Source organism: Tripterygium wilfordii, chromosome 16, assembly GCF_013401445.1.
Source record: "Tripterygium wilfordii isolate XIE 37 chromosome 16, ASM1340144v1, whole genome shotgun sequence".
NCBI lineage: Eukaryota > Viridiplantae > Streptophyta > Magnoliopsida > Celastrales > Celastraceae > Tripterygium > Tripterygium wilfordii.
This window is the reverse complement of record NC_052247.1, coordinates 10,102,279-10,115,215: the sequence shown is the minus strand read 5'-3', so window position 1 is coordinate 10,115,215 and position 12,937 is coordinate 10,102,279. Positions and strand designations below refer to the sequence as shown.

The 12,937-nt window shown below is 35.9% G+C and overlaps 1 protein-coding gene across 1 annotated transcript; it reads left to right on the top strand.

The window, feature by feature from the left end:
* Positions 1-10,558: 10,558 nt before the first annotated feature.
* LOC119980349 (protein DETOXIFICATION 56-like) lies at positions 10,559-12,729 on the top strand. Its single transcript, XM_038823015.1, has one exon. The coding sequence runs from the start codon at positions 10,960-10,962 to the stop codon at positions 12,475-12,477; it is 1,518 nt and encodes a 505-aa protein (XP_038678943.1). The 5' UTR covers positions 10,559-10,959; the 3' UTR covers positions 12,478-12,729.
* Positions 12,730-12,937: the final 208 nt, after the last annotated feature.

Genomic DNA, 12,937 nt, shown 5'->3' with positions numbered 1-12,937 from the left:
AGGAAGCGGCATAATCCAGAATGCGAGAGAGGCGCTGACACCCATGCATGCATTATGCCTAACTGCAGCAGCAGCGCCGCTGGTTTTGGTTTTGCTGCCTCTCTAAGCTAACCAAACTCTCCTCTCCTTCCCTCCTAACTATCAACAATCAAGTATGAACTGTTTTAGTTTATTTTTATGTATTAAAAGATGCTGTTTGTCGCCTTCTCTCTGTTTCATCCATTCACTCATTCTTATCCTCATCAAACTCATTAACTTCAATATTAATATATGTGCAACTAGCTAGGCGTTGGCAACTACTACTCCCACCAATACCCAATATTATATCATCTTCTTTTTTATATTTCTTGTATTACATGGAAACCAGTGGTTTCAAACCACCGTTACTATCATTTGAGTGTACATTAGATAAATCTATGGTCATTTGCAATATATACATCTTGATTTCACCAATTATCATTAATAGCAGTTTTGAATATGTGTGTGTGTGTGTCAATGCGTTTGAGCTCCCGTTGTCGTGTAAGCCTAACAAGGGAAAAACAAACGTTAAAATGTTTATTTTTTTTCTCAAGTGCCCAATCAATAAAAAACTTCAACCATAGCATGGCTGAGTACTTTTCGATGTCAATACAATATAAAGCTTCAAATCCAACTACTTATCCATTATAATAAAAAAAATATTGTTTCTAATCTGATTTGGAATAACTAATCAAGGCAAGATTTATCATTGAAGCCAAACATTTATGTACAATATCCTCTAAAGACTAGAGGCTTCTTGTCAATTAACTTATCGATCTAGTTTTATATAAGCCGACTTTTATTAATACCTAACTTGTATAGGGCAAGGATGATGAGGTTAGGTTGGTTGAGCTACCTATAACGGCCTTAATCATGAATCTATAATTCATTTACTTTTAACACATCATGCGACATGCGACCCACAATATATAAGATTTAATTTAATATATGCCAAAAAAATCCATATATATATATATATATATATTTCATATTGGACATCATATCGATAGTTTTACAATACAATACATGTAATAGTCCGTCCCTTCGTACTAGTAACACTTTGTCCATTTTGGGTCAACCCATACTGGGCTGCATGGCGTAGTCTTTCTAGGCACAACACCAACTCATTACTAATTTATGTTGGGGAACGGTATCAACACACAGAGAATAAGCGAAAATAGAAATCAAAAGAACACAACACCAAGATTTACAAGATTCGACCAATTATGCCTACGTCCTTGGAGTTGCGGAGAGTTTTCATGATTTTAGAGAGAAAATACAAGAGAGTGTTACTGCTGTAGGGTTGCAATCACAATTATATACTTTAACCCTACTTTATCAGTTGGGCTGAAAATTACAATAAAGTCCCCAAAAATTACACTCAAAAGTTGCTCGACCTGTGCTCAATAGCTGCTCGACCCCAACTGCTCAATAGACGCTCAACGTAGACAGGTCTAGAATGGTCAGCAGCTCGCGCTCAACAGATGCTCAACGGACATTCAACAGCTGCTCCACAGGATTCACAACAATCTTGTCACGTCATCAAGTCGGGTCACTATGCACAAAAACAGACTCCATACTAAAATCCCAACAGTTTAAACCCGAGAAAAGCATTTGTTATTAGCTTGGAAGTGTGGCCTATAATATTATGTACGTACTACATACATCTTCCTCTGGGCAATGTGGGACAAGAAACTTAGCTCTTTCGTCACTCAGTAGTTCGCTCAGTACCGCCAAACTTGCCACTGCACAGAGGTTTGTGGCCCGCTAATTCGAACCGGGTGCTACAATACATTTAGCTAGTAAACCAATCATAGTGGTTTTATTTCCTTACAAGGCCGGGGAAACATATAGGTCTTTGATTATCATACTCTTTCCAAATACCTTCACAGGGTGTTAAAGCATGAAGAATTGAATTTAAATGTCCAACTAAAAAGAAGATCGTTCCCAACCAAATTGGCCATCCCTTGGTGATTTAATTAATATAGCACTCAAGGTAAGGCCTTTTATTTCAATAAATGACTTCCTTGGTTACAAGAAAAGTTTGAAGTATTCAAGATGTGAACTCTCTTACCTTTGAGAGAGAAGTTGTTGAGAAAAAGACAATGAAAGCTTATAGAAATTATCACAACTTTAATCTGAATCTACTGACTTAATCACAGTTTGACCTCTAGATTTGTACTAATCAAACCAAATTCCAATAAAGAAATCAACCCATCACCATCCTCTCTCCGTGGATTAAGCAAATTATCTAGTCCATATATGGAGGCTAGCTAGGGTAAAGTTATAAAAAGCTAATTAAAGAAGTAATTAATTTACTTAATTAATCAAGTCATCAGTAGTCTTCCATGTGAAAGGCACCTCGAGTCTATGAGAGTGATTGCACGTTTCTGCAATCTCATAAGTCCTCTCTCTCTCTCTCTCTTTCTGGTCCATATAACCCTAGCTTTCCTTCACATGTTGGTTGATTAATTAAGTAATTGATTCTCTTACAAGTGCTAATTAATCGTGATTATTGAGGGTACTGTCCAGTCCACGTGATCAAAGCAGCAAACCAATGTTGGAATCTTAATTTTCTGGTCATCTGCTTCCATGGATCCAGCATTATTGATTAATTGTTAAGCTTAATCAGTTTGGCAGCATTAATCATGTCAAATGTTCCCCTGGCTTTGCACATACATACATACACTGCTCCCCACACATTCATTAATTATATTTTATCACCAAGATTTATATTATATCTATGTACTTGTATATATGGATCGTGAATTTCCCAAGATAATGCTTTCAAGGCACAAGCTTTTTCAAAATTTTCAAATTCTGAAACTTCTAAATTATTGAAAAATTTGAACTCAAAAACTCAATATTGGATCTTTTGTGATTTGTTTTTCTTGGGATAGATAACGTGCGTATAATAAGTATGGGATGAGGGGTCTATTGTAAAAAATAAAATAAAAAATTAGGAACTCGCGCTTTAATTTCTTTTAAAGCCAATACGAATAAAATTAAAAAAAAAAATTATGAATGTATTTTGATCGAGTTTACTAGTTCAATGGTATATATATATATTTTTTGTCCCAAATAAAAATTAAATTAAACGTGAAAAATACATGAAAATTTTGAACCATTGAATATAAACTTGAAATATTTGATATCTTTTTCACGTTTAAAAAAATTAATAAGGTAGTTTAGACCCATTTAATAAAAAAAAAAAAATTTAGACCCATTTAATCCTTTATCATACATTCATACCCACCAACACATAGGTTAGTTTTGTGCATACTAGTTAGTTCATTCTTATATGACCTCTCTTTGATGATTACATTAATTTCCTAAATATTTATAATCGTGTTGTAGGGTAATTTTTTATTAATCAAATTAAAGAGTAACGACAGCTTTAGGTGTAATTGATGAATAAAAAAAAAACAGAACATATTTATCCAACAAACTGATTAAGCTTATGATCAGTATTGTTTCCAAAAGTGTAATCCTAGGATTCAGTTTCTAAATAATTATTATAACTTATGTTTGTTGCAATGCAATTGTTTACACAAACAGTACTAAAGCAGTTTCCATCTCGACAACAGTAATGATGATTGATCAAGTGAGGACTTAAATACATGATTTTTAATAGACATACAAAAACAATTACTTGGTAATAGATTAATAATTATAATGTAATAATAATAATAATACATATATCCATCACGAATATTGTACGGCAGCACCAAAATATTGAAGACAAAAGTGATGACTTTGAGACAACGAAAACATATATATCCATATACATATACATATACATATTTGTCTTTGATTAATCTATGTTAATTAGTTTATGCCTTGTCACAACCTAAAAGTGCTTTTATTTTAACTTTTGGATCATATGTTACCCAATATATAATTAAGCCTAAAAGATAAGGAACTCCTACACTTTATATTTTAACTATATAGCAATCTATAGAATGAATATTGTGAGACTATATATAGATAATGCTATATGTATAATAGATTCTTTTGTAGCTAGGTTGTGCATGAAGCAAGAATAGATTTTGTTATTGTCACATAAGGTGTGGATTTATTTTTTGGTACTCCAACATTTGTGGAGTCAATTTAATTTATTGGATAAGACCAGCCCATTAATATATATCACACTTAAAAGAAACATAAATTAAATAAAAACTAGTCGGGAGCCCATGCAATGTGCAGAAGAATGTCCCAATACAGTCTAACCCTAAACTTTTAAGTATTATATATATATATATATATAGATGTTTGATAATTTAAAAGTGCATACATCGTACTTACTACTTCATGTACAATTAGTCACAATATATACAAATTCATCCAATACAACACTCTATTAATTAAAAGAAATCATGTTTTACGAATCACAAGATTTGCAAAACAAATTGCAAGTGAGCTGCTGGTTAAACGGTAATCACAGTACATGTAAGGGATCACCCACCCATTAGGTCTTGGGTTCGAATCTTATCCCCTGTTTTAAAAAAAAAAAAAAAAAGAGATTTGCAAAACAAATTAGTCAGTTTCGTTTTTGGTCTATGATACAGGTCGTCCAGGGGCCGGCCCATCCAAACCTCAAGTGGGAGGGAATTGACGAATGTTGTCATAGTTGTGCTTCTATGGATAAGGTTGGCCCAAATTATTTATTTTACATTTAGGATTATAGTGGGATTTGGAAAGGGTGAGACCCTGAAAGTAGCACCTTTTGTTTTTGTATTGAATTTGTAAGAGCTCGCTCCTTCGCATTAGTAATATTATGTTCGCTTTGGATCAATTCATATTGGACCGCACGGCTTTGTCTTTTTTCTACAGAAGTCATTAATATAATCTCAATATTACTCTCGCAGAAACACACTTAACTAACTGCAGTGTTCTAATGGAAAAAAAATTTATTATTAGTGTGGAAGTTTGACCTATTATACTTCACATCTTTCTATGGGCGACGTGAGTCAATGTACTTAACCCCTTTGTCACTCAATAGCTCGCCCAACACCATCAAAACTTATGTTGCAGAGACTTGTGGCCTTACCCAGTTGAGCCGGGTGTTACAGAATCTTTACTTGAATTGTGTGGTGTTGGGAGGGAAAACACATCTCAATCTGTTTTCGGAAATGTTATTCAGTGTCACCAAGCACTCATTTTTATTGAGATTACAAAGCAAAAAAGAGGTACACGTATGATCCCCACTTCAACATTATAATACTCAAATGATGAATTATTTGAGTGATTTGTGGAAATTATGGGGTTGGAATGGTAACATTTCATTGTCGAATCAGATATATGAAGCACCAATAATGACTGAAAAAGATTGAGGGGATCAAACTACCTTTTTGTCACAGGAATCATTGTTCTCCAATTTGTGAACCCTGATTCACAAATGCGCCAAGTAGTTATTACTTATTGATTGCTTCTTCCATCACCTGCAAATCGACCTACATCTACTGATCGATGTCTCTCTTCTTCCTTTTTCTTTTTTTTTTTTTTATAAACTACTGATGTCTCTCTTTCAAGATGGTTTTCTCAAGTTTATCCCCAAGAATGTTTTCTTTTCTTTAAGTTACTTTCTCTTTCTTTAAAAAAAAGAAGAAAAAAGTTGCTTTCTCGAAGAGGGCCGCACTGAGAAGGTGCATTCTCTGTCTTTATGTTTATATTTCTGGGATAATTTAAGTTTATTGTCTTGTTTGTTACGGTACTCTATACTCTATGGTAGGAATCCCACATCAAAAATATTTGAAGATCCCATTTGGTTTATAAAGACAAGTCATCCCCATTCTATGTCCATGGCCCAATGATTCTGTTTTAACAATCAATTGCTTGCATGAGCCGGTAATTTAGAATTACAATTCATTCTCATCCGCTTTCTTATTTTAATGTAAGGCTTAAACCTTTTTCTTTTTGAAAAAAAAAAAAGTAGGTGTCGAAAGATTACTTTTAATCTGAAAGAATTTTGTAATAGCATACCTTTATTTTGCAAATCAAACACGATAAACCACTAACTCGGATCTCAAAAGATTACTTTTAATCTGAAAGAATTATGTAATAGCATAACTTTATTCTGCAAATCAAACACCGATAAACCACTTACTCCAATCAACAAGCAGTCACTCTGCAACTCTTACCACCTCCTCATCTTAATAAGCCAACTAGAGTTGCGCACAACTTCTGCTTATCAATCGTGACACTCTTGGTCAACATATCAACAAGATTCTTACTACCATTTTATCTTCTCAAGCATTAACTGTCCCTCATCAAGTAAATGCCGAATAAAATGATACTTAATCTGAATGTGTTTCATTTTTGAATGAAATACCGGATTCTTGGCAAGGAATATGTCACTCTAACTATCACTATAGAGAATGCCCTTCTTCTCTATCATGCCCCAATCTTTTAAGAAACTCTGCAACCAAACCAACTCTTTTGCGGATTCATACACGGCTACATACTCCGCTTTTGTAGTCGATAGCGCAACAATATTCCGTAGATTAGAATCCCATGTGACAACAGTAATACCCGGAGTATATACAAAACCTGTAGTACTCTTCCTGCTATCAACATCATCAGCTAAGTCAGCATTCACATAGTCAATTAATTTCATATCAGATGCAGTGAAATACAGGCAAGTATCAATCGAACCCCTTAAGTATCTCACGATCCACTTCATTACTTTTCAATGTTATTCTTCAAGCAATAAATTCAAACCTTTCTACTGGGGTCATCGATGAAAGTCACATAGTACCTTGAGCCCACACATCTGTGAGCATAACTTCTAGTTTTCCTGACTTGGGTACTCAGGCCCCTTTCAAGAAACTGGTATTTTTCTACTTTCTCAGAACACAACTCACACAAATCAAATTCTACTCATTTCAACTCGGGTAGCTTCCCCTTTGAGAGAATCACTTTCATACCTCTCTAAATCATGTACCCAAGACTACGATGTCATAACTCTGCTTTGTCACCGACTTCAACAATAGTAACCATATTATTTGACCCTATAGTCATGTCTAATGTCTTAGCCTTGTGACCACATGCTAAGCCCATTGCTCCCCCTGTAACCTTCCAGGTGGCACCCGAGAACACTATCGAATGACCACTATCATCAAGTTGTCTCACAGAGATCAGGTTTTTCTTTATCTCAGGAATATGTCTAACTTTCTACGAAGTCCACACCGACTTTTTCAGCAACGAAATACACATATCCCCAATGCCCACCACATTCAAAGCTCCTCCATCATTTGAATACACCTTATCGTAGTCTCTTGCTACACAATTTTCTATTATTTCACAGTGTGGAAAGAGGCACCAGAATCTAAAACCCAATTATCAGAACTGAATACAACAAGCAACAAAATGTCTTGTTGTTCCTCGGCTACAACATTAGCTGAATCATCATCAACTTTCTTTGGAGCTTTACAATTTCTTTTGAAGTGGTCTGACGTGCCACAGTTCCAACAGGTAGCTTACTGCATGTTTTTGGACTTACTTTTGTCTCTACCTTTGGATTTTGATATGGCTTGGTTACTATTCTTGTCTTACTCTCTCGCTCGATTATCAAGATTATAGGCAAAACCTAAACCTGAATTGAAAATCTCACCGAAATCTTTTCTGCGCACCTCTTGACCGAGAGTATAACATATCTATTAGATCTTTATTTTAGCGATATGGACTTTTCTCAACATGCCAAACAGACCCCATATGCTCTATCCAAAAAAAAGAGCATATAATGGGCGAATATGCATGCATGTCATGTCACTTACAGCCCATTCAAACATTTTCAAGTGACCAAAATGAAACATACTAATGGGCAAAAAAGAAAATTCAAGTGAACAATTTTTGAGATTTGGAAAGAACGAAGTTTTTAATACTCTTTTACGTATATCTTTTCACAATTATCTTATTTGGAAAAATGATTTACTGGAATGATTTCAACAATTCCACATGATCTGCACCATTAAATGTATTGGGTATGGTGTTGTCAAATCTAATGCATGGTTGCATCGGATGGTGGAGATTAGGTGGAGTGGGTTGGAATAATTCCAGCGCCCTATCCCCTTATTTGATTATTAGATTTGCTACCACGATTATGTGGCTAAGTGAATTTATCTAGTAATTATATGAATAATCAAAATAATTATTACCAATCTCAATTATTTGATCCACTCACCAAGAAAACCAACTCATACGAAGCTATAATCAATTGATTTGATTGGAAGAATCACAAATCGTGCACTTTCTCGATGTAGAAAGCCAACAACATATAATATTCCTCAATTGATGTGATCTAGTTAATATACCTTCTTTTTTTTCGATGAAGATCTAATTAATATACCTTAGATTAGATGTCTACTAGAATTAATATTGTTCGTTTCATACAAGTAACTAACTACCTTAATGCGCATCATTATCAGGGATAGGGGGACTGAAATTATTTCAGCAATTCGACCTCATCTCGATCATCCAATGCAACCATGCATTGAATTGACAACACCATACCCAATAGATTGAATGGTGCAGATCATGTGGAATTATTGAAATCATTCCAGCAAATCCTTTTTCCTCATTATCACAGATGTGCACATTCTGCTAGTGATGGTATTGGTGGTCCTAAACCTAGTGTCAATGTGGATGATAATTCCTACAAAATTAAAATTGCACAGAATATTAAAACAATTTTAATTTGATGTAAAATTGGATTTGCATTTTTCTCCTTTGTCATCCTCGAAAGAATTGATTCAATTTCCATTTTGAATTTCATTTGATTTGGATTTAACATCGCTTTGACTTGAGTCGAATTTGATGTCATTTTGACTTGAGTTGGATTTAATCCCTTTCTGAAGTTGTTGACTTGAACTTGATGTGGCGTTAACTTAATTTGATTTGCATTTGGTGCCTCGGAGGCATTGACTTGATTTACTACCATGGAAAACATAGGCATGGGCGCCAGTTGGGGGTACCTATAGTGGAGACTGCAGGTAGTTTACTATCTCATTTTTTAAATTTAAAAAACAATGTATCTCACAGAGTTGAGCACATCTTACGGTGGTATAGAAAAGTATAAAAAAAATTATCCGGGTTTCATTGCAAGTACCCCGAATTGAGATAGGAGCATATGAATTTGGAGTCTCTCATATAATCAATTAATTTCAATGTGAACAATAATTCCTGCAAATTAAAATTGCACTGAATATTAAAACAATTTTAATTTGATGTAAAATTGGGGTTTCATTCCCCTAACTTGCATTTTTCTCGTTTGTCATTCTCAAAAGACTTGATTTTATTTGAACTTGAATTTGATTTAATTGGAATTCAAAATCGCTTTGATTTGAGTCGAATTTGATACCGTTTTGTCTTGAGTTGGATTTAATCCCTCTTTGAAGTAATTGGCTTGAACTTGATGTGGTGTTAACCTAATTTGATTCCTTTGATGCCTTAGAGGCATTGACTTGATTTAGTACTGTAGAGACGTTAACTTTTTTCGATGCCTTATAAGTGTTGACTTGATTTAGTACCATGGAAAACATAGGCATGGGAGCCAGTTGAGGGTACTTGCAGTGGAGACTGCAGGCAGCCTCCTATCTCATTTTCCAATCAACTTTTTAAAAATTTAAGAAAACAATGTAAGTCCCACAGAGTTGAACACATGTGACGGTTATGTAGGAAACTACATAAAACTACATGAATTTCCACTGCAGATAGCCCGAACTGAGATGGGAGCATATCAATTTGGAGTCTCTCATATGATCAATTAATTTGATTTGAGAGTTCTACCTATTCGATTTGAGATGCTATTGGCATGTGAATCAAAAACATACTGGTCATTTGAAACAAGAAGAGATTATAATCATCATATTATAGAAATATAAATTAACGAATTGTTTAAAAACATGAAGGGAAACAAAAAAAAAAAAAAGTTCGGAGATAGTGGGGTTAGGTAGTTTCTTATGATTCCTAATAGGTCCGAATCTAGCAATTCATAAAGAAACACCATTCCCCTGAAAAAGTCATGCAGGACCCCAAACAGCATCATCCCTCATCACTTTTGAAATCAAATATACCCCCACTCCCAACATTATTTATTTTAGCCCTTCAAACCTTTATTCGACCAAAGAATCACGGAACCACTCTTTTTTTTTTTTTCTGTAAATTCATAGCTTATGTGGTTAACTAATCAAAACATATCAGAATCATAAGGCAGTAGGGCTGTAAAAATTTACCAAAAAAAAACTGAACCGAACAGCCGGTTTTCGAGAAAAAAATTTGCATATTTCATTAAAGAATCGACCAAAAAGGGAAAAAAAACCTACAATAACCGACCGACAATTAAATTTATGTCAAAAACCAGCCGTTTTCACCCCTATAGACCCCTATAAGGCAGTCATAAATGGTAGCTATAATTTCACTTCACTGATAATTCTTCTCTATCTTCCAGCACTTTAACTTGAGTGAAGTATCAAGTGATTGAATTTTTCATTTTATGGGATTGAATTTTGTTCAGTTCAATAAACAAACGAGACCCAAAAAGAGCATTCTATGCATTTTCACCAGTTAAAATCAATGTCAGGCCAAGAGTACAAATGACAAAATGTTGTCCCAATAGAATAAGGAAATGGAGGAAAATAGAGTAAGAAATACTAACTTTGTGATCATAGAAAGGAGTATGATGAAAGATCAAGTTGGCTCCAATAGCACACAAAACCTTGTCCCTTGCATCCTCATTGTGCATTATGAATCAGCCACCACTAAGTGTCTCTCCCTTTACTGGTGTTTAGAAAAGCAATCTTTGCTCCTTGAGAAACTAGCACCCTCACGAAACCCGTGCACACAAAGATAATCTATCTAATCTTATCTTAAGAACCCAGAATCTCCGGCTTCATTAAGAGTATATATATATAAGCACCCACCAATCCATATTGCTAAAGAATAATGTTCGCAGAATCAAAACTAGAAGAGAACCCAGTTGACAAGACCTCGTCACAACCCCCTTCAGCTCCATCTATCATCCAAAAATGGCCAGCCAACTTCATGAACACTATTATCTTGGAGCTGAAAAGGCAAAGAGGAATAGCTCTTCCACTGGTGGCAATGAACTTGACCTGTTTTAGCAAGACAGCTATCACAACAGTGTTTCTAGGCCGGCTTGGAGAGCTCCAATTAGCTGGTGGCACCCTTGGGTTCACTTTTGCTAATGTCACAGGTCTCTCTGTCTTAAGCGGGCTATGTGGAGCCATGGAACCAATATGTGGCCAAGCTTACGGTGCTAAGAATATTAAACTCCTACACAAGACCCTTCTCATGGCAACTTCTTTACTTCTGCTGGTAACAATACCCATATCCTTCCTGTGGCTCAATGTTGACAAAATTCTTGTTAGTTTTGGACAACAGAAGGACATAGCAATGGTTGCAAAGAATTACCTTTTCTATCTTCTCCCTCATTTGGTTGTGACTTCATTACTCTGTCCTCTCAAAGCCTACTTGAGCTCACAAAGTATAACAATTCCTACAATGTTCAGCTCAGCTGTTGCATTAGCTCTTCACATACCCATCAACATCATGCTTGCAAAAGCCAAGGGCCTTGAGGGAGTAGCAATGGCTGTGTGGATAAGCGATCTTGCAGTTGCAGTTCTTCTATGCTTATATGTGGTGATGACAGAAATCAGTAAGGAGGGGAAGTGGAAGGAAGGAGGATGGTGGGATCAAGGTACTTGTGACTGGTCCAGGCTGCTAAAGCTTTGTGGACCATGTTGCTTCACCACCTGCCTTGAATGGTGGTGCTTTGAGATCTTGGTCTTGCTCAGTGGGCGGCTACCTAATGCAAAACAAGCAGTAGGAGTGCTAGCAATAGTGCTGAACTTCGATTATTTGCTCTACTCTGTTATGCTATCACTTGCCACATGTGTTTCTACCCGCGTGTCAAATGAACTAGGTGCTAATCAAGCAATCCTTGCTTACCAGTCAGCATATGTATCTCTGGCAGGCAGCATTCTTTCAGGTTGCATTGGTGGATTGGTGATGGTGGGAGCAAGAGCAGTTTGGGGCCCTTTATTTAGCCATGATGAGGGGATTATAAGAGGTGTGAAGAAGATAATGTTGCTAATGGCCTTGGTCGAAGTGGTGAACTTTCCATTGGCAGTTTGTGGAGGAATTGTCCGAGGAACGGCAAGGCCATGGGTGGGCATGTACGCCAGTATCGGAGGGTTCTACCTAGTGGCCTTGCCGTTGGGTGTGGTTTTGGCCTTTAAGGTCGCTCTTGGCCTCGGTGGTTTGTTGATAGGCTTTTTGGTTGGGATGGTCTTATGCTTGATGTTGTTGCTAGTGTTTGTTATGAGGATTGACTGGGAAAAGGAAGCAGGCAATGCACAGATGCTTGCCTGCAGAGCACAGCAAATTGTTAAAGATGGAAATCACCATGGTACAGAAACAGTTGATGACACCAATGTATGAGAATAACCTCAGAACATTTGCTCCCTCCAGAACATCTCTACAAAGCAAATTAAAGATAAAAGCACATGCGAACTTCAAAGGAATGATTTTAAGAAAGACCCCTCTTAAAACATATTTACGCTGCCCACTAAAAGTAGGCGTCAATTTGTTTTTCGGGTCCTTTGGCCATATAAAAGGATTTCTTCATTTTTCATCTACCAGTAGATTAAAAAATTCCACATATCATCAGTAATAGAAAAGCCAGTTGTCTCATGAGTAGCCACAGTCGTCAAACCATTGCCAAGCAAAAGGTTAAATGTGCCAACAAAACAAAGTGATTTTACAAAGGCATAAGGGACAAACCGTTGAATGATAGAAAATTACTGCAACTTGTCAGATACTCTTTCGCTTTGGGAACCTTGTACATGGTGTTGTTTCCTTCCCTCTTACCCTGTGGCCTGCACGATGGAAAAAGATCCAA

What these genes read in the sequence shown, in the direction of transcription:
- LOC119980349 (XM_038823015.1), top strand. Translation starts at nt 10,960, where the DNA reads ATGTTCGCAGAATCAAAACTAGAAGAGAACCCAGTTGACAAGACCTCG.